Source organism: Ceratotherium simum, chromosome 25 (genome assembly GCF_057802395.1).
Source record: "Ceratotherium simum simum isolate JZ-2026a chromosome 25, ASM5780239v1, whole genome shotgun sequence".
In the NCBI taxonomy this organism is placed as follows: Eukaryota; Metazoa; Chordata; class Mammalia; order Perissodactyla; family Rhinocerotidae; genus Ceratotherium; species Ceratotherium simum.
The window spans coordinates 25,763,373-25,786,436 of NC_141924.1; the positions used below are offsets into that span (position 1 = coordinate 25,763,373).

Consider the following 23,064-nt stretch of genomic DNA (forward strand, 5'->3'; position numbering starts at 1 on the left):
ACAGAGCCAGGTACATAGTAGCTGTTGCCACTATTTTTACAGGTTCACGACTCTCATATTCATCATTGTTTATGCACCCATTCAACCTCTTTTACACCTAGTTTTTTAAAAGATGCTTAAGTAGCCACACTGATTTCTTTAAAGCCTCCCCTCTATCTCTTTGATAACAGACCTTCATTTCTGAACTTTCTACATCTATTAAATCATTATCTCTTTAGAATATCATTAAGAGAGTATCCAATGATCTTGGATAAAAGAAGTATTAATCTACTAAATTATATTTAAAATAAGTATCAATTCATTTTAGTATCAACAGCACTTATTAAGCCCCTACCTTGTTCCAGATTCACGTTATTTCTAAGAAAAAAAAATCTTGCCAAGAAGCTGATAAAAAAAATCCCAGCAATATAAGCAGCGATGCTATTTTTTTCTTACATCATTATTACGTAAGAATGTGTGTGCTTGTGGAGGAGGGAGGTTGTTTCTAAATATAAAAAATACATCACTCACTATAGATCAGGGGTTGGCAAACTTTTTCTTAAAGGGGCAGATAATAAATATTTTAGAGTGTTGTACTGCAGAAGCAGTTATAGACAATACATAAATGAATGAACATGGCTGTGTTCCAATAAAACTTTATTTACAAAACTAATGGCCAGGCCATGGGTCACAGTTTGCTGACCTCTGCTATAAATATTTGGAAATTAAAAAAAAAAAAATTACAAAAAAGAAAAGAAAAACCATCCATAATCCCACCACCTAGAGAAAAACTGGTTAACATTTTGCGGGATATCCTTTAAGTATTTTTCTATTTGTACACGTTTGTGTGTATTCAGTAAAGTATTAACAGAAAACTTAGGATCATACTTTATTATTATAAAGTTAGCCATGTCATTAATATTTTCTACTACATGCTTTTAATAGCTGGATAATATATGAATGATGAGTATATTAATTTATCTAAATAATCTGATGTTGGACATTTAGGTTATTTCCAATTTCCAAGTACCCTGACTACTATCATTTATAAAAATTGCTAATTTATAAAACAATTTTTATTTCATTGTTGTTCACACTTTAAAGGTTCTTGGCTGGAAAATGCTAAGTGACCATTTGTCTTCCTTCTTTTGTGAATTGCCCATTAACCTACTTTGCTTATTTTCTATTGGGCTATTAAGATTTTTTAAATACTAATTTGCAGTTGCTATTAGTATCATAAAGACATTAATGGTCTCATAGGTATAAATATTTTCCCCATTTTCCTTTCAATTTTGTTGATTTTTTTTCAAGTCTTGATTTTTGTCAGATTTTAAATTTTTATGTACTTAAATTTATCAAACTTGTCCCCACAACTATGACTTTGTTCTTACACTTAGAAAAGCTTCCCTTTGCAGAGATAAGAATGTACATTCATATTTTCTTATAGCTTTCGTCTCACATATATACACACACTAGACACTATATATATGTATTTACATATAGATACATACATATATACACACACACAAATAAATATATACAGCCTTTCGACTCCATCCCCTCCTTCTTCTTGATTCCCAGTGTCTTATTTCAAGCACTAACCAACTGTCACCCGAGCTACTGCTTACTTCCATCCTCAAAGCCTTTCTATCCATCCTTCACACTACTGCAGCAGTAACCCCTTCAAAACTGGAAACCTGAACGTATTTCTGTCTTGCTTAAAATCCTTTTAACTGGAGGACTCTGAGAAGACAGTGGTTATGGTGGTGGCAGCATTTTCGAATCTCCCTGAATTCCTCCATTTGTGTCTGTGTGTGTGTGAGTGCAGAAAAGACTTAACAAGCAGGCCTGAGACTGCCTATCCTTACAAAGTCCTGCTTTCAAGGCCGGCCATTGGCTGGTATCTGGGAACTTGGGTTTTGGGAGGGTTCCCACTACCCTAACTGATAAGAGTGGCTCACTGACTGATAAGGGTGGCTCACTTTGCCTACATTGTTTGTGCAAAAGATATGGTTTATGGCTGAACCATGGCTGAATATATGCTCTCCTTCTGAGAGTTTAGAATTTCGGCACACGCTAGGCAGAGGTTGCCTAGGTGACCAGCCTCCAATACAAAGCCTGGGCAATGAGTCTCTAAGGAGCTTCCCTCATTTCATACATGTTGTCACAATTTGATGCTGGGGAAACTAAGTACATCCTCTCCACTGAGAGAGGACTCTTGGAAGCTCATGTCTGGTTTCCTCAGGACTTCACCCATGTGCCTTTTCCCTTTGCTGATTTTGCTTTGGATCCTTTCACTATAATACCTCATAGTCATGTGTATGACTATGTTGAATCACGTGAGCCTTCCTAGTGAATCTTCAAACCTGGTCTTGGGGATCCACAGCACTGTGAGTGTGAAGTGTGTGTGTCTGTGTGCATATTTTACAGACAGACAGAAAACCAGATAGCAAAACTAAAATCCCATGAACAACATTTACAACAAAACTAGACAAGAGGTATCCCCATGAACCCCAATATACATGCTAGTAGGTCAAACAATTAACAGCCACAAGTCCTTTATAATATTAGTATCTGTGCAGGAGAAAGCAGAAGGAAATAACAGGGAGTCTGAGAGAGATCTGAGAACAGGAAAAGCCCAAAATAGCCACAAGGTATTCACAGGAAAGCATGGTGGCCAATTTGACAACATTAGCTGAAAGCAGGAATATCCACTGCATTAGTGGGTCTGTACAAAAGGTCTGCAGAAAGGTCTGAAGGGCTAGGGCGGTTTAGCCTCAATGAACTCCCCAAACTGACCAGTCAAGGCACCTCTCTTCAGGTCAGGGCACCACACTGAGAAGACCCTACTAGGAGTGGAAGCAAACCTGAGCAGGATGGAGTCAACAGAGATGAAAGAAAGTGGAAGCTCACATACAGGTAGGGGAGTGGAACAAAAAGCCAGGCAACCTCAGAAAACCAGTCACCATTGTTTTAAAAAACTACCTGAAAAACAAGAGGGAGCTCTATAAAGTTAGAAAAGACACCCTGAACCCCACCTCTGTCTAGAAGTTCAGGGAAACTAAATTCACAGATAAATCCCATAAAAAGTTATTACGAGAACAAGAAGAAAGACATTCTCAACAGATGACCTAGAAGACAATAAAATGATATAAGACATTAAAAAACAACACAGATCATAATTGGAAAACTCAGAAATGAGATGTCAGAATTTGGAAAAGAATTAGAAATTTTAAACTATCTCTTTACAAATGAAGGCTAATTTAAAAAGAATACAAGAATAAATAAACACAACAGACAACACCTTAAAGATAGGTAAAAAGGACAGAATTTTTAAAAATCAAAAATAAGGCAAAAGTTAAAAATGATGAGAGAAAATAATAAATCATTGAAGATAAGATCCAACAAAGAAAAAACAAAGATAAGGAAAATAACAACTACTCAAAACTATGATTCAAGAAAACCTGCCTGAAAGAACAAAAGATTTGAAACTATGTAATTAAATGACCACATCATGTACTTCTGAACAGCAATACAGAATAACCAACACCAAGACACAGTCTAGTAAAATTACTGGACTTGAAAGAAAAAGAAATATCCTTTCGACATCTAGGAAAAAAGAAAAAGTAACTCATAGGGAAAAAAATACTCGAATTATCATCAGACAGTTGAGACCAAAAATGATAAGTAACACACTTAAGCTCTTCAAGGAAAGAAAATGTAAGCCTGCTACCGAGTTACACTGAAAGAGAATTTGTAATCTCAAAGAGAAAGTGAAAAGCATTAGATACACTTATGGAAACAATATTAACATATGGTGCTCATTGTGATTATAAAAATTTGGAAAATACCCAAAATACAGAAATGTGAAGATAAACTGTCATTTGAACAATGGAATATTATGCACCCATTAAAAAATTATGGTTATGAAGATTAGTAATATGGGAATAACTGGGATAGAATACTAATGAGAAAAAGGCAGAAAACAAGATTGGATCAATAAAACGATTATAACTATATGGAAGGAAGACAGAGCTATACATAGAAATACTCCAAGAAAACATTCTTCAAATAACTTCCCATTAAAGAAAATTTAGAGGACAAAAATAGAAGGAAAAAAATTAGCCTTTAAGAAGTAATATATAAAAATGCAGATTAGAATTTTATTTTATGCCAACATGTTGATTATAAAATTGCTCAAGAACAAAATATACAGGCTAGACAAGTATACACAAATACTAAGGAAATAAATTAAGAGAATCAAGGACACATTATCATGCAATTGTATACCATCGCTCCTATATAACATAAAGGAGATCTATTCTAGATATGAAGCTTTGGAGTCAGTTTTTGAGCGCTGAAATTCAGGTATAAACACAACCAGTCAACCAAGTTAACCAAATTAGAATTAAACTCATTCTTGATAAAAAATTATTTTTTAAATGTAATTAAAAATTATTTAATTTACCAGATCTCTGTACTCAAACAGGCTTTTAATACCTACAAAATCTATACCTAAAATATCAAAAATTTCACTGAAGAAAATGGACTTCACATATACTGAAATACATTATATTTAAAATCTCACAGAAAGCCTGCTACACTTAAAGATCATTTTTAAATCGAAGGAATCAATAAAACAGATACCCTTTCTTAACTGCTTTGAAAAAGGCTGCAGTTTGAAAAAGCAACACAGGTTAACTTGTTTGTGAGCCTAAGCTGCTGAACTTGCCCAACAGTGCCAAGTAATTACAATCTTAGGAGTGTCAGCCCTGGCAGTTCTGCAGAAGCAGTAAGGCTGTTTTTCCTCTGCAGCAAGACACTGTGATCCACATAAAACTAACAGCTCCAATTCAGCTCAGACACTTCAAAGTAAGATTCTAAATATATTCAGGCAATCTCATTTCTGATATGAAATTCAGTATAGTGCAGATTCAGTGAGATTCCACGGTTTTGTCACTTTCGATAAGAAATCAGCTTGAACATTTTTAAAGATTTCAAATTCTTGATTGTTCACAGAAACAAAAATGGAAAAATTTTAATTTAATCATTAGATGTGCCCTACCTACTATTTTTCTCAATCACCCAGACCCTATCTATAGTAAAACTTATCAACATAGAAATTGGGCTGGGCAACAGTATATTTGAATTAAATTATGTCAATTTTTTGACAGACTTGAAATTTTTATCAATATTGTTCAAATTTAAGAAAAGAATATTTAATATATTTGAAATTTTAAATGAATTTTGAGAAATCTTAATAAAAAATTTTTTTAAATGAATGCTCAAGTAGCAATTCTATGCTTTTGGTCAACAATAGATAAAATAAGCCATAATGAAATCATTTGTAGGAAAAAAACTAATTTAAAAAAACACTCCAAAGATTTCAATTATGCTGCCTGTAAAAGGGAAACCATGAAAACTGCGACTTTCCTCACTAAGAAAACTGAGACTGCATACTTACACACACAGGGAGGGACCAACTGGCGTTTCCCAGCCCATGTAGTATGTTTTAAATAGAAGAAAATAAAATAATATAGTACACAAAAAATATATATAAATATTTGTTCCAGGAAAAGGGAAAAAAAATAACATACTCCAGTTCAATTTCTTCACCTTCTTTAATGCTTTCCTTATTCTAAGTCAGTCTAAAACACAAAATATGATTACTTGGTCAACTTACAACTGGTAAATTAGCAAAGGTTTGGAGGGAACACATTAAACCTAAAGATGCTCAAAAACCAGTTTGGGGAAGTAAGTCCAGAAGAGCACACGAAATCTCAGGTTCTGGTTTATCTGACCTTGCACAAGAGATAAGCTTTGAGCATTACAGTTTTCCTAAACTAGAAGATAATTTAAATTCAGTTTTGCTATACAAACTAATTAATGAGAATCCTTTGAAAATTAACAATACAACAACCTATCTGTCACCCAGAATTTTAAAAGATATTTCTTTAATGTGAAGCAGAGATGAAACTAAATTTTGGACTCCTACACAAAAGTAACAAGAGAATACTGCAGTTTCCAGAAACTTTGGATCCTCAAATCCTTATACATTCAGCTGCTCCTGAGCTAGAAAGAGATCCAAAAGGAAACAATGCTATCACTCTTGAAGAGTTGACCTTCAAAACATCAATTAAGAGTCTTGTCATCTGAAAGTCCTGGAGTCTCAGTTTTCCCATTTGTAAAATGAGAATACCACGCACCTCACAAATGAGAAGCAAATATTAAATGAGAAAATGTAACATAAAGCAAGGATCACAGTACTTGAAACACAATAAATAGTAGTAAGGATTCTATGAAGGTGACAACCTCTGTCTGGAATGCTCTCCAAACCCTCTCACCACCTACACTCACCCCAGCAGCAACAGCATGGTCTTTGCAATAAATAATGCTGACATAATTATATACCTGTGTGGAAAGTTGAACCCTATCTCACACCATACACAAAAATTAATGTGAAATGGATCATAATAGACATAAATGAGAAGAGTAAAATAATAAAGCCTTATCTAAAAGAAAACAAAGGACATTATTTTTAAGACGCTGGGGCAAGCAAGATTGTTCAAGAAGATACAAAAGCAGCATCCATTAAAAAAAAGTGATACACTAGATTAGATTTCATTGAATTGAAGAACTTCTGTTCATTTAAAAAGAAGGCATTGAGAGTGATAAGGCAAGCCGTAGGCTAAAAGAAGATATATGCAACATGTATATCCAAAAAATGACTCCATCTGGAATATACAATAATTATAAATCAATCAGAAAAACACAAATAACCGAACACAAAAAGGAGGAATGGACTTGAAGAGTCACTTCACAAAGAAAGGTATATGAAAATGCACTCAACTCACTCAACATAGAGAAATGCAAATTAAAACCACAATGATACCACTACACAACAATCAAAGTGGCTAAAATTAGTAAGATAAACAATACCTGGTATTAGCAAAAATGTGGAGCAACTGATCTCACATGCACTGCTTGTAGAAGTGTAAAATGGCACAAGCACTTTAGAATACTTTTTGGCAATTTTTAGTAAAGTAAAAGTTGATGCCTACCTCAAGACCCAGCAGTTCTACTCCTGAGTATTACTCAAGAGAAAAGAAAACATATGTCCACAAAGAGGACTTGTACAAGAATATTAACAGGAGCTTTATCGAAATAACTAAAAACTAGAAATGACTCACATGTCCATCAACAAGAGAACAGATAAATAAATTGTGGCACATCCATATAATGGAACACTACACAGTAGTACTACAGTATGAACTACTATTCGACGCAGCAAAGCAATCTAAAAGAAGCCAGACACATACAATTCTTTTAAGAATATAAAGTAGTGACTGGGAATGGTTAAGAGGGAATCCTCTGGTGTGCCGGAAACGTTCTACATCTTGATCCTGGTGGTAGTTACACAGGTGTATGTATACAGAAAAATTCATCAAGCTGTACACTTAAGACATATGCATTTTATTATATGTAAGTTATATCTCAATTTAAAAATTTTCAGTATTTTACACATAATACGGCCAAGAGCAATAACCAAATCCAATGTTTTCAGAACTATTCCTTCATGTCTGGTTTTAATAAAAATCCAGTAAGATACAATAAAAACTGAAATATAAGAATACACATAGTAGTATCTGACCTAATTTTTAGGTTACTGAAAAGTCAGCCCAGAATTTATAAATCTTAAGTTTGTCATGCTTCTAGTATACCAAAAAAATAAATAAAAGAAAAATTACTCCATTTCCTTAAAAAGCAAGACATTGGAACACTAGATAAGATTTTTTTACAATAGTTCCAATGTCTATGGGCCTAGGCTTTATGATTCCATTATCAAAATACAAACAACCAAAAAATAGAATCACAAAAACAAAACATTACTTCCTGCTTCTATGATAATATTAATATATTCTCTGTGGCAAATCACTTATCCTCATCCAGAAAACACAGAAAGTAAGATTACCTCTACACGATTTTTTTCAGTTCAAGGATTCTATGATTCTGACATTCAACTAACCAAAAACTCTGATTAGCTCCCTAAATGCCTTCCAAAAGAAAAGGCAAATCTTTGGTCTGGCATTCAAAGCCCCACATCAACACTATGTTCATGCTGACCCTTCCAATTTTTTCTCACATTGGCCATATATAAAACCCACACACCGTCCTTTCTCTTCGTTTCTGTTCATGAGACTTCCTCCACATAAAATATCCCTCTCCCAAAGTTCTCTATTATATTAGCCTATTACAATCTTTATCTCTAAATGTATTCGTCCACATATTTATTGAGAATCTTTTCCATGTTAAGGCACAAAGTTGGACGACGGTTAAGGACAAAGAAATAAGACATGGTTCCAACCAGAATGTGGCATGCGAAGAACTAACTCTAATACAAGTTGATTGGCAAAGAGGTCAGTTGATATTGTAGTAAAAACAAAACAAAACAAAAATCAATTAAGCCTTAGACCAAGCTGAAATCCTCCCTCCTTCAACTTTCCCTATTTTATTCCCAATCAGATCATTTTCTCTCACTGTTCTAACTCCCTATAAAATTGTTTTATATCAATCACCCATAACATAATTTATATGTGTATCTCTTTCATTCTCCAAAACATATGGAACTTGAGAAAAGATTTTTTTCTGTACACTTTTAATATCCACTAAATTTTCCTTAAACTCTAAACACATACTATTCAAATAATGATTTTAAAAACTGCTTTTCAAAAATGAAGAGCTCCCATATTTTATCTAATAAGTTATAGCCAAAGTGATTACAATAAAAAGTAAGGATTAAAAGAAGTTGCACCTCACTGGAAACTTCTGTGAAGAATGTCATAGAAAGTTAGCCAAGAATTAGATTTCTTGAGAAACTGAATTTATTCTTTCAAGAATTTTATAGACTAATTTTTTTATAAAGGAAAAAATTTGACTAATTTTCCTTTATAAAAAGTTTTCCTAAATACTCCTATATTAACCTGAAATACATGAATAAACTTTGATACTTAAACTATCATATACTTAAACAAAAAACAAAATTCAATTTACCCTGTGCCCAAACACACTCAATTATCCCATAGCCACTAGAGTATTTATGAACATAAGTATCTGGCTTGTAGCTGACATAGTTTGAGCTATGCAACACTTCTATAACTATAATGTCATAGAAAGATTAACATTCATGTTTGGGCTTAACCTATTAACAACCATTTGTATTTTGTTATATACAGTTATATTCTAGGAGCATGTGACTATTCAATGGCATAACTGAACTCACGTAAACCCCATAACCTAGTACGAATTAGCTTGTTATCTGAACATTTTTAAAACACTACCATTAAAAAACAGCTACCTGTGAGCTTTTCAAGCATGCTAAATGCAAATTTAAAATACTTAATTTTAAAAACTTAAATACATTGTCTTATGTAAGATAATTAAAAATGTATCTTACCAGCTTTATTTTGATAAATAAAAATAAACTGTACCTGGTTACTACCATGGCCAAAAGGAGTACTAGATAAATTAGTGGTTACACTGTGCAAAATAATTTCACCACTGAGAGATCCAGAAGCAATGTAGCAATCATTCCAATTATATGTTACACAAGTTACTTCATTTTTATGATCCTGAAAGAAAGAAATGAAAGTAAGTACAGTGCCACATAACCTTCAAACAGCACATTTTCATGTTTTTGTAAAGTTCATGTTTTGTAAATATTATGTATTTGTCAATTTAGTATTTGTTTTAACATTTTCCTCAAATAATCTAAAAAAAATTACTCAAATAAGCAAGAAACTATCTGATCAACACCAAGTCTTCTCAGGGAAAAGAGATTTATTTTTCATAACCATAATAATGACCAGGCACTCTGAAACAAGAGGCAGAAAGGAAAGGTAATTTTCTAAATGGCATTAGGTCTGCTTTCAAGAATTCATTTCCACTGACAAGTAACATTTATTGCAAGTTGACTATCATGAGAGTCCCTGCCCTTGAGAGTATTACTGTTCAACTGAGAAGACAGGACATTTAAATTAACATGAAAATGGCAGAATGAATGCTAAATGAGTGGTAAAGGCAAAGTGTAAGAGGAAAGAGAAGAGGCATCACTGTGAACCGAATTGACACAAGAAGCTTTATGGAAGGCATAAAGCTTGAGTTCAACCTTCAAGAAAGGATAAGTTAGGGGAAGGGGAAAGAAACCAGACACTGCAAAATGGAAGACAGAAAAAAACAAAAGCCCCAAACCCAGAATGAGCAAGGCATGTTTGAAGGTCGACAGCAGCTGTTTCCATTTGCTGAGTACCTACTAACACTGGGAGCTTTATATATTATTATTAACCCTTAGAACAATCCTGGGAGGCAAGGTCATTATTCTCATTTTATAGATGAGTCAACTAAATGAAGCACAGAAAGGTTAAGAAACCTGTGCAAGCTCACATAACTGCTATTCAATTCCAGGATTCAATTCCAGGTCCAACTCCAAAGCTTATTTTCCTCCCACTACACTAGGCTGTCGCCTAAATCCAAAGGGGAAGCCCCTTTGAGGAAATGAAACTGTTTGGTTTTAAACAAACTGAGTTCACGAGGACTATGTTTTCCAATATTAAATTAGAGCTATCTAGCAGGAGCATAGAAAAGTGATCAGGGTTAGGAGTATACTTATTAACAGTTTGCTGTCATATCTTAATAATATAAACAAACTAACCTTTGTATCTAATAATTAGATTAATGCAATATCAAGAATAGTAATATAATATCAAAGTAATGTAATATCAAAGAAATAATTGCTATCCTGAGGGAAAAATGTCTGATGAGGATAAAAAAGAGAGTGGACATTTAGTGTATCATTCCCACTTGGGAAATTAAAAATGTGGGGTCCAACACAATTTCTATGACCTTGTAAAGAGGCAGGTGTCTTCCTTATTTCCACTGTGGAAGAGAAATCATTCAGTAAACAATTACTAAGCACCTAACAAGTACCAGAAACTGTGCTATGACCAGGGAGAGAACCGCAGAGGAAGGATCCAAATGTGCAAGACCAGATTTCCCACTATCGCAACTAGTCAGTCCAACACTTGTTAACTGAATGAAGGAAGGAATGAAGCACTCAAGAATGTCAAACACTGAGAAGAGAAAAAACTACCTGCAGTAGTGGGGAGAGCTGAGGATGGAAAAATGAGGAGAATTTTGCCATGCAGTAAGGAGGGATGGGAAAAGGGATGCTAAAATGTGTGACAATGTGGGACAAAACTGGCCACAGACTTCTAATCTCTTCTCAATTCTGTAAGATGCCCTCTTCATAGTGGCTATACCCCTCTAAATAGCTTTATTTCAATTATTTCATAATTTAAAAGACTAAACAATGAATAATGTCTGAGTTGGCATCTCATCTTTGCCATTACTCTTTGAACAAGTTCTTGAACATCTCTGAGCCTGAGTTTCTGCATCTGTACTTAGGAATAATACTACCTGCTTTGCAGAGATGTTGAGATAAACAGAATAAACACATGTTAAGCATAGTGGTGGGCATATCAAAGAACTCAACAAAAGCCAACTATTCTCATTATTGGCAACTTTTCAATTTTCCTGAAGACTCTTCAAAAGTTTAGCTAATAACTAAAATAAGGAAGTTCCAAAGGTAATATTTTAAATATCAATTACAGAATTATACTTCAACTTAGCTAAGAAAAAAACATTCTTCTATATACCACACCTCTAGTAAGAATTAACTCAATGACATTGAGATAAAGTAAAACAAAATGATAATGATCTATGGTGTTTGCTTGAAAATATTCTGAGGGCGTGAGGATTAGAGAGTAGATGCACGCATAGATAAAACAATACTGTCCATGAGCTGACCATCATTGAAGTCAGACGATGAATACACAGGTGATGGGTTAAAGGAAGATCTTTCTCTATGTGTATAGGTATATGTGTGTATATATATATATAAAGATGCTTAAAATTTTTCATGTTAAAACTCTTTAAAAAGACATATAAAAATTAAAAATAACTTTAAAGATGAACTTCCAAATATTACAAGAACATAATAATGAAAAGCAGAATTCCAAAAAAATTCCATAACCAGAGGCTTTCCTGTAATGATTATTTTTATTTTCTGAAACTGCAAAAAGCTATTTAAAAAACCACTAATTATAAATCGTAAGTTATTTTAGAAAATATTTCCTTACCAAGATGCAAATACATACAAAAACAACACAAACCGTAGCAGAGAACTAAGAAGTCAAATCCCCAACTCTGACTACTAAATCGAATATGAACTGTGGTCCCAAAACCACTCTTTTTTTCAAAGCTCCTTAAAAAAAATCTCTGATGACAACGAGCCATACTTTAGAGAAAATGAAGCAAGTGATTCACTCAAACAAGAGTAAAACTAAGCGAAAAATAAAGAAAAAGTTTTAAACCCCAATAATATGCATTCGTGACATACATGGAAGAAAAAATAGACCAAAAAAATTAAGTTTTTGGCTAACAGCATATTTATTTTCCCTAACAAATCTCACTTCAATTCTGAAGCATCTTATTTTTAAAATAAAAGCTCAAAATTCAAAGAAAAGTTTGATAACTACTCTAAACACATTGTGAGATACCCATTTTTGTAAGGATTAAAAAAAAGTTGCTTACCTTAAGAGATCGATGGACTCTTTTTGATTTTAAATCCCAAATATTAACAGTATTATTTAGGCCTCCGCTTACCAAATACATAGATGTAGAATTTAAACTGACGCATGTCTGCTTTTGCTATCAAAGAAAAAAAAAAGTTACCTTAATTTAACAGAGCCCAGAGCTGACTTTCAAGTCTCATCTAACACTTAGTAAGCACCTGAAAAATATGTGAATTAAATGCTATAAACATGCTAATACTTGTAATAAAAGATTCACCTCTCATCATCTTCCACGTGGATCCAACAGCTTGTAAGCGGTTCAAAAAGACTTCAAGGAAATCAACCAGATTCATGTTCTCTTCCACAGAACAGGTGACAGAGGAAGCGTAGGAAACACCAGCAAGTCTTGACCTCCCATCAGGGCTTCCTTGCCCTTAATATCACCCCTTAATAAAAAACCTGCTCTCGCACTTCCACAGAATATCTTCAATTAAAATCATCCCATAGCGCAGAAAATGCTAAAGCTAGCGGGGATATTACAGAATATCTAGTTTACCCCTCCATTTACAGATGGGGGAAGTTTTATAAAGAGGACAAGACGGCCAAGTCTCACAGCAAATCTCCCCCTAAGGAGCCCAAGTCTCAAACATCAGATCATCAGAATCTGACTCTACTCTCTTCCCCATCTCTGTCAAGATACCATCCATCAAGTTTCTCAAGATAAAGATCCAGAATTACCCTTGATTCCCCACTCTCCCTGGCCCCAATCTATCAGTAAGTTCTCTAAACTCCAACCCTAAAAATAAATCCCACACGGGCCCCACTTCATCTATCGCTACCACGAGCACCCTACTCCAAACCTTGCCGAACCACAGCAGCAGCCTCCTACCTGGCTGCCCTGCTTCCCTACACTCTGTGCTCTGCAAGTAGGGGGACCTTTAAAAGACGTAAATCAGATAATGTGTCTCCGTTTAAAAACCTTCAGTGGCTTCCAATCATACCTAGAACGAATTCCAAACTCATTAACCTGGCTTTCTAAGCCCTATTCATCTGGCCCCTTCCTACCTAGTCTCTCACCATTTTCTTCCTCACCCACTAATTCTCCAACCACACTGACCTTCTTCCATTCCTTAAACATAACAACTCTGTATTTGCCTCAAGGCTTCTACACAGCTGTTCTGGCCTGGGAAGCTCAATTCCCTCAATCTGGGCTGAATGGCTTCTTCTGGTCAACAGACATCAACTTAAAAGCCACCTCTTCAGGAGACCTCCCTTGGCCACCTAAGGTAACTTGCTATCTCAATATCTTATTTTAGTTCTCTGCATAATAACTTATAACTATACGGGTATTCTGTTTACTAGTTTATTGTCTGTCTCCCACCACAACGTCAGTCTCAGTAGCACAGACCATATACACACTCAACAAATATTTATAGGATAAATGGCTAAAAACACAGAGGTTATCAAGTTGTTCTCACAGGGAGTATCTATGACTGTCATGTATCTGATGGTACCACCAGTAACTATGCTACACAGAACACAATGTCGCATGTTTTTTCTATTTAACCTTCAGATACACTATATAGGTACATTAACTGTTCTGACCTCTAGTTGAATGCCATGGGGAAAATAAGAGAAATGAATTCCAAAGGGGACATTTTGCGACTCAGTTAAAAGTTAAAATGCAAGCTATGCAGTTTTGGGCAAATCATCCTCCTTTTCTGAGCCTACATTTCTTCGTCTGAGAAATGAAATATGAGGACTAGATCTATTGTTCTTACCTTGAGAGTCCATGCATCTCAAAAACATCCTCTGCTCAAGAGAGCACCAGATTCTTAAAAGGGTGCCGACAGCACCCCCCTAACCTCCCCCAAGGTCTCTTCTAGCTCTGAAATTCTGACCAGGAGTCAAAATTACTAACACATATAAAAATACCAGGAGCACATTACATCAATGTTTCAATATAGTTGCTATAATTGTCTTGCAGGTACCATTCTAGAAATTGACGTTGGTCTAAATAGATTAAGATGTAGAATCTGGTTATCACTGCAAATCAGGACAGTTTGCTAAGAGCTATCAAAATAACCTTTAAAGAAAATAGACAAGAATGGCGGTCCATCAAAGATCGATATGCTAGGATTCTAATCGTCAAAAACAAATTATTCTTAAGGGTTCAGAACAAAACCTATACTTATAGCTGGCTTACCCTAATGATAGAAGATCATTTTTTAAGTTAATGTATTATTAATGTAGCTAATGAATCTAAATAATTAATGGAAATTGTATGGTTTTACAGGAATCCTGTACCCCAAGAGAAAAGCAATGGGTGGAATTTTTTAAATCTAAAAATAACAGCTGGTCAAATTTCTAGGATGTAGTAGCCTACCATACCCATTATAATACTGTTAAGACCAATCTGTCTACTTTAAAGAGGTAAAATACAAAATCAAAGAAAATAAATATGAACTTAAAATTGCACCCTAAAAATAATGTTAAAAGTAAGCAGGATAGAATCTTACTTTCCAAGTGGGAAAGGTCCAATATCTCAAACAGGGGTACATGATTAACAGGACTTGGAAGGTACGAAGCAAAGGTTATCAACACACTAATATGTTACAAGCAATTACTAACAAAGGCTAAAGAACCAATGTTTGCAAAATATTTTATAAGTAAATTAAAGTAAAGCAGATTCAAATTATAACTATAATGACTTCACTTTCATCCACCTGCACTCTGATGTGACTTCTTAACTGTGGGAAAGAGAACTACCTATAGCAACTAATGTGATGTGGAATATTCACAAAATCCTTAAGAGTGGTGTCACACTTGTGAATATCATCTGTTATTTTTATACATTAACAACAACAACTGGTTCTAGGGTCCCAAACTGGTTCTAAGGCATAAAGCATAAAAGTAGCGTGTCTGTGTGTGTGTGTGTGTGTGTGTGTGTGTTTATAGTGGTAGAGGTGGAAACTGAAATTGTTTTGATGTTGATATTTACTTTGACAAACGTTTGTTGACCACCTTTGACAGGATCTAAAGATCCAAAGATGACTAAGATGTTTTGCCTGCTCTTAAAGAGTATACTTTACCTTTTATTGACTAGGAATGCTCTCTGCCTCACTTTTACTTAACTGAGTTTGAATAGGCAGAGGGCCTCAAACTCCATTTCTACCCTTAGCAGACATTCTCTCTGCCCCGGCCTCCAACATCTGTGGGCTGGAACTTATGCTCAGATCAATCCCACTGGATACCCTTAGGAAAGAACCAATAGAAATTCTAAGTCCTTTTTAAATTAGATGAGCTTATAATCCATTGTCCTGCTGTGTTCCTTCGAATTGGGCCAGGTTTCCTATTCCAGCGTGCAAAATTATGACAATTCATAGTGATTTAGGGTCTACTATGAAAACTCTGAATTTTTTAAAAAAGAACAAGCTACCAACTACTTGTACCTTTTTATTTAGACCTTATCCTATTTAAAAAAGAAATAGCTTTCAAGGAATGTGTGTGATTAGAAATGAGGAAAGCCAGCATTATCCTGAATCACAGGGATTAACTTATAAAACAAAAGGATAAGAAAACAGTAAGTAGGAGAGCTTCATTTAAATGCTCTGGAACCAAAGCTCATTTTGACAAAGCCACCCTGTTCTAGGAGAGCTTAGGGAAGCTCAGGCTGGCCCCTCAGAACCAGGCAGACAGAAGCTAAAGCAGAAGGCTACCATTAGAGAGGGGTCTTTAGCTGACAGTCCTGAGTCCAACATCAGTAAGGGTAGGCTTACATCATTAGGGCTCTCAGGGTCAAGTCAACCTAATGGCGTGCGTGGGACATGGTCCTCAAAAAGGCAGCAATACCAGGGAACCTCCCACAGAAGGGAAATCTAAGTCCTTGATTGCTCCCCTAGGATGCAATATTATTTTACCTGAAGATGTTTCAGTAAGCACACTCATCTCATCTTTAAGTGTTGCTGTCTTATTTTGAGCTCAGGATAAGAATAACGCTTTTAAACAACTTTAAAAGTTGCAAGCACTGTAATAAATAAGCAATTACCACTCAAGTAGAACTAAGATTTTCAAAAGGTTTTTAAAAAAAAAAATCACTTACCCCTTCACCAAGCTCTAAAAGTGGAACAGGTTTACACTTGCAACTTGAAACAACTATTTTGTCGCCACTGGAAGATGCTGTCACTAGAAAGTTATCTAAATGAAGAGTTATGGAGCATCAAACAATCCATGAGCAACTCTAGCACTATACTATTATTACAAGAACTGTGATAAGAGCAAGCTCACTAACCAAGAAGACAAGTAATGAATACAGCTTATACATTAGCTTTCAAAAACGGCTCAGGTTACTAATTACTGAGACTAATTCTCTGTACTACTACCGCAGGGAAGAACTATCCTTTCTGGCTTTGCTATCACTTGAAAGCTATCTAACCCACGTGAAATACTACTCCATTTTCAAAGAGTAGGCCAGAAGGTCTAATTTTATCCCTCAAGAGTGAGAGCATGATAAAAGCAACATCAGCAAATATCAGCCTTTTCATCTATAAAAACTGTTCAAGACAGTTATTTATTAACACAGTGCTTGGTAATGTAAGCTAGGAAGCAAATATCCACATTAGTCTCCTATTTTTCCACTAGAAATATAAAGATATATTTTCTCAGGACTGGAATTTTTGTGATAGAGTGTTCTAATCATAAATGTATTAAAAATATTACAGTAAATACAGCAAATATAAATGTGTGGTTTAATAGCAACTATTTATGTTATGAAGAGTTTTAACTTTCAATTAAATTTAATTTAAATCATTTAAAATATAATTTTAAATTTTATTTATCTAAAAATTTTAATTTAAAATTATATTTACCTTATTTTACATAAATTGTAAGTGGAATAATCAGTAAACACAAAACAGTAAGTATTTTAAAAGTAAACTGATTAGATACAATAATATAACCAAGAACAAGAGTCTGATTTTGAGAGTCATAACAAATTAAAATATCAGAAGTTTAAATCTATGCTTTTTAAAAGCAACATCCTAACTGCATTACTTTTAGATGATTTGCATAATACTCAGATATTGTGTGAACAGACCGTGGACTGTAATTTTATGATATATGATTTAAACAAACTCATTTCCACCTAGATATTGCAGCATTGAGAAAAATAAATCATTTCCCTTTCCTTGGCTTCTTCCTCTGTTTACTGCAACTTTTCTCCTTAGAATATAGAAAATAAAGGACTGAAAATATAATAGAAAGGGTAATCTAGTTACTTCTTTTATTTCTCATGTAGTTTGAGAAGTCATGAGAAAGTGACGAACATTACCTAGAGGGACAAAAAACAAAGAAACCCAGAAAACTAATCGCCCTGGTACCTCACCATTAGTCCTGTTCTTGGAATCCCCACTAAGTGGACCCCAAGTTGAGTGTGGGAAGTCTTTGTTCTTCAGTAACTAACCCCCACGGAAGGGATCAAAGCCTCATTAGGAAGAAGACTATACAAAGGTTTCCCGTGGACATCTACTTGTACAAGAAAATTATATAGAAATAAGACCAGTTTCTAAAAGTCATACAACTCTACCTCATAGTCACATCAGTTTTGTTGATAAACCATTAAGTGGTTTATCAGCAAATGCCAACTCCTAATAAAACTCCTTGGAATAAAAATAAAATAAAAATAATAAATCTTATTAAGAATTGCTGCTTTTCCTCTTATTCTGTAAGTAACAGGGAAATTTAGCTCTACACATAATAAAAATCTAATAATAGGGAGAAGCAAGCTCACATATTTGTCACTCTCTTTTAAAACATTTTCCCCCACTGCACATCTGGAGAGCCCTTCAAAACTGTAGTCACTTCACCGTGAATTTGATTAATAGAGTACCAAAGTAATGCATTTTGCTACTTTAATACAAATCGAGGAATGATGAAGAGGTAAATTTAATTCAATAAGAAAATTCCTCATTTTTGTTAAATATTTGCAAGAATAATTAGGTCAAGCATGAAAACTGCTAATGTTTTTGTTCATGAATCAGTCACATTTTAAAGCTTTGATATTTTTACTTTCATCAGGAAGCAGAATATTAATACTTTGGTATTGATAAGATCAGACGCGCTAAAACTTAATTTGTTAAGAAATAATGTATGAGTTCCACAAAAGAATGATAATTTCTAGCATACCAAATATATAGAACATTTTCATACAAAAAGTGGTAGGAGTACTTTGTTTACAGCAGTAGTTCTCAAGTGGGGGCTACTGGCATCTGGTGAGAAGCCAGAAGGCTTCTAAACATGCTACAATGCACAGGATAGCCTCCATAACAAAGAATTATCTGGCCCAAAATGTCAACAGTGCAAGGTTGAGAAATCCTGATTTACAAGCTACACTCCCTCATTTATTTTATCTGCATTTAGGAGCTTACTAACTCAGGGAGGGTGTGAATCAGAAACACAAAAAGCTTAGGAAAACTCAATCTAGACACTTTATTTGGGAGATGAGACTATTTTCATCATAGAAAGGAAGAGAAATACAGAGAGTACATCAGTAAAATGGGGATGTTGGACACTTCTAACTTTTATCTCTTCCCCCTACCTCTGCTTCTGCCTTTGAGTTCTGTCTTTAATTTCCAGACCAGATCCACGAATATCCAAATGTAGATGCCAAAACCCATTCAAAATCTTTCAGAATTTTTCCCACCATTACCTACCTTATTCCACTTGATTCAATAACAAACTGTTGATAACAAGACTAATTCTATGGTCTAGATCTAGTAGCTTATATATATATATATATATATTTTATAGCAATGTTTTACAATAGAGTGGGTTGCAACTAAAATTTTTAAAAATGAAATCAACAGAATATCAGTGTGCATTCATATAATGTACTGTTTATTAAACTCCTATTTCACTTTATCTATTTATCTTTCACAGTGATGCAAAATATATTTCTCATTATGTGTCGCATGCAAAAATTTCATAGAAACTGTTTGTTTAACCTAACAGAAAGCAGTTGTTTAAAAAAAAAAAAGGATACTATTGCTGCTCCAACATATTGAGCTGATTCCATGTGGTGATGTGTGTGGGTTGAATTTATCCACCAACGTCATAGATGAAGCATCCCATATTTTAACATCATCTCCCGATGAAGCAAATCTGAGGTTTTCCTGCATGGCTGCACCTACAAGTGGTTTAAAACAATATATTTTTAAAAAAATTAAGGATAGGCAAAAAAAAACTTAAAATGAAGCATCTAATCTAAAACAAGTGGCTCTGCTTGTCTACTTTTGTCCCAGAGAGGATGCTCACCACCAAGTAACTGCAGTGATGTTTCTTTCTAAAAGGAAAACCGGATCACAATCTCTTAGTTGACCCTTCCAATGGCTCTCCTCAGCACAATTATAATGAAATCCAACCTCATTAGCGTGCTCTACATGACCTGGCCCCGGTGTAACTCTCCTGTCTCTCTTCTCCGGGGGCCTACCAGACTCAATGGCCTTCTTTCTTTCTTGCCTGATGTCTTTCCATTTGCTGCCCCCTGGCCTGGAATGCTCTTTCCCCAGATTTCCCATGCTCATCTCCTTCACATCATTCCAGTCTCAGCTCTTGTCTCCTCCTCAGAATGGCCTTTCCCAACCACCAGGACTAGAGCAGCCCCACACCAGCTGCCTTATATCCCATTACCCTGTTTCATTTTTTTCATGGCACTTCCTGCTATCTTCAATTATTTGTTCTCATAATAATGTATGACTCCTCTGACTTGGAACAAAACAAAGATGCCGAGGACAGAGATTTTGTCTTGTACACCACCCGTCTTGAAACATTCCTGGCACACAGTAGGTACTCAACAAGTAACTGTTGGATAGGTAACCTTTCCTAATCTTTTCAGCAACGTATGATAAACTGTAGCACCCCTGCAGGTCAGAATCCAGTCACTCTACTTCTTCCAAGTAACTTCAAAATTAGCAAATATAGCCAAAGGAGATGTTGCTAAGTCCCTATACCAATACTCGGTCTACAACACCCTGGCTCATATTATTTATTCACAGTATATAGTTCAAACACATAATTCTGACAGTGATTTCACAAACCAAGGCAAGACAGAAGGTTTGTGAAAGGAGAGAAGGCAAGGAAGCTGCTCCAGGCAGACTAAAGTGTCTTTAAAAAGTAGCAAGGAGTAACGCATGACAGGTCAGAAAAAATGCTCAAAAACACACGGGAGAAAGAGCAAGGGCAGGGGGCGTAGAACTATACCCTACACACCTTCCTGGTGTAAAGAGTGCAAGAGAATAGCACAGCATTAGTGATGTCACAGGCAGGTTCCCAAGTCATCAACAAAACATCACATTCACGTCCAATATACCCTATTTCAGAGGACAAATTCAAGGTATAAATTATAGCGCCCTTTGATTCTCCAGAGACAAAAAAAAACTTTTTTAATGTGCTTATAAAAAGGCTAAAACTTTTGTTAACTAGAAAAGTCACTTTTGTGATTCATTATACATCATTTATCAGATAAACAGGGTGCTACTAAAAGCCGGTACAGTCATCTGTTGAAAAGCAAAGTGTTTGGATCTGGTGCCTGACCTGTGTTAACACGTGCCCTTTTGGTTCCTACTCAAGGAACAATGAAGTGCTGGAAAGGCGATCTCTGAACCCAGCAAACACGACTGAAAGATGGCTCTGCCATAATCTTACACCACTCCTGCTGAGCGGTGTGGTGTCGTGGAAGGATCACTTAAAGCCAGGGCTCAGAACAAGTGGGTTCACACGATCTGCCCCAGAGTTAGGTGACAGTGACTCTGGCAGAGTCACTTCATGTCTGTTTCCTTCTCTGAAGGTGCAGCGGGAAAGGGGACCGCCTGCCCACCCACCTCGGTCTTCTGAGACTCGAGCGCATTTAAGGGAAGGGCATGACATCAGCTCTCCAAGAGGCTCCCGTCGAAAGGAGCTGTCAGGACACAGGGCGGTCCCAGACGGCCCGCCCCGGATCCGGGGACAGCGGCCACAAGAACAAATTCCGCCACAACACTCAGCTCAAACAAAAGTTCTCCAACTTTCCTTCACCAAATCTGCACTTTACTTGCAGGAGAACTGCGCGACTGGGGCGACCTTATAAAATGCATCCGAGTCCTACTGGAGAGGTTTACAAAAAGGGAGCGGATTGCGGCGAAGCGGCACACTCTCCGGAGGCGGCCCGCCCCCCGAGCCGCCGCCGACCTACCCCCGAGGACCGGGCCGCCCCTCCGGCCGGGCCCGAGGCCTCGCAGGAGGCGGCGCGCGACCCCGGCCCGCGGCTCCAGGCACTTCCGCGCCAATCCCGCGGCCGCGCCTCCGCCCAGCAACCGTCCGGGGCGCCGCACCGGGCGGGGGGCGCGGAGCCCCGGGACCTCTGGCCCGCCCCCCGAGGTGGCCGGAGGGCGGACGGGGCTCAGGAGTGTGCAAGGACACGGCGGGCGGCGGCCCGCTGACCCCAGGCCCTCCGGAACCTCACCTCTCGGCAGCGGGACACCGGGGGCCACGGCGCGGCCCGCTCCGGCGCTGGGCTTCCGGCTCCCGCCTGGACTGTTAAACTTCGGCGGCCGGAAGTCCAGCCCCCGAGTGGCGTCACGAGGAGGGGCGCTGCCCGAAGCGGGGCCTCGGGTTGGCGGGGTAGGGCCAGGGGCGGTGCTAGGCCTCCGCGGGGGTCCTTCTCCCCGCGCCGGGGCGGGAACTGCGGGCTTGGGTGGCTCCCTCCTTGCCCTAGCGGTGGCACTTGGGCCGCAGACAGCTGCTGCTTTGAAATTCGTTTGTTCGCTAACTGCCAACTGTATGCCAGGCTCCATGCTAGACTCTGGGTGCACCGTGATGGCTTTAGCCTGGGAATACCGGGGTACAGTGAACGCTTGTGGTCCCGGCCTCCGGGGCCTTACAGCCCAGTATAGGAGGCGGACGTTAATAAATAGTTACATACTTAAATGAAAAGTGAAACTGACAGTTGCTTCAAAGGAAAGGTACGAGACATACAAAAGGGGAATGAACGTAGATGTGGGTTTAGGAAAGACTTCCCTGAAGAGGAAACCATGGAGAGCAGATAATACGCCAGGCAATTTACAAACCAGGGGACGTGCTCAGAAAAGCTAAGCAATAACAGAAAGCGTAAATATCTAAACTATCCGACTTCAAAACCTATGATTTTTCGTCTGAATCATGCTGCCGGGTCGGGAACATCAAACACCGTTTGCTTGGGAATTCTTTTGAAGGGGATGCTTCTCACAGTGGAAAAAGGAGTTGAACTGAATTTTCAAATGCCCGTTCTACCAGAGACATTTTTTTAAGTTTTACTGGCAATTGTTGCTAAGAATACTTACAATAAATATACGGCCTTTCTTCTGAAAACAGTGTTATTATTCTTTCATCACAAGTATATACTCAGAATGTGTTTCTGATCTAGGTATATAAGCCCCAGTTATTT

General features: G+C 36.7%; 1 protein-coding gene across 4 annotated transcripts in view; it reads right to left on the bottom strand.

Annotated features, from left to right (window-relative positions):
• NEDD1 (NEDD1 gamma-tubulin ring complex targeting factor) overlaps window positions 1-22,165 on the bottom strand; it is a 44,833-nt gene extending 22,668 nt beyond the window's left edge. For 2 of the 4 annotated variants that reach the window (XM_087449066.1, XM_004417982.3), the window contains exons 1-5: window positions 22,105-22,165; window positions 19,648-19,791; window positions 16,711-16,805; window positions 12,628-12,744; window positions 9,468-9,608 (exon numbers count right to left, since the gene is read on the bottom strand). In XM_087449066.1, the coding sequence (XP_087305192.1) occupies window positions 9,468-9,608; window positions 12,628-12,744; window positions 16,711-16,805; window positions 19,648-19,783 (489 nt within the window). In that variant the 5' untranslated portion in view covers window positions 19,784-19,791; window positions 22,105-22,165. Of the gene's footprint in view, window positions 1-9,467; window positions 9,609-12,627; window positions 12,745-12,885; window positions 12,916-16,710; window positions 16,806-19,647; window positions 19,793-20,873; window positions 21,740-22,104 lie in introns of those variants that run through there. The other 2 variants (XM_087449067.1, XM_087449068.1) reach the window with 2 other exon arrangements.
• Between the last annotated feature and the right edge of the window lie 899 nt (window positions 22,166-23,064).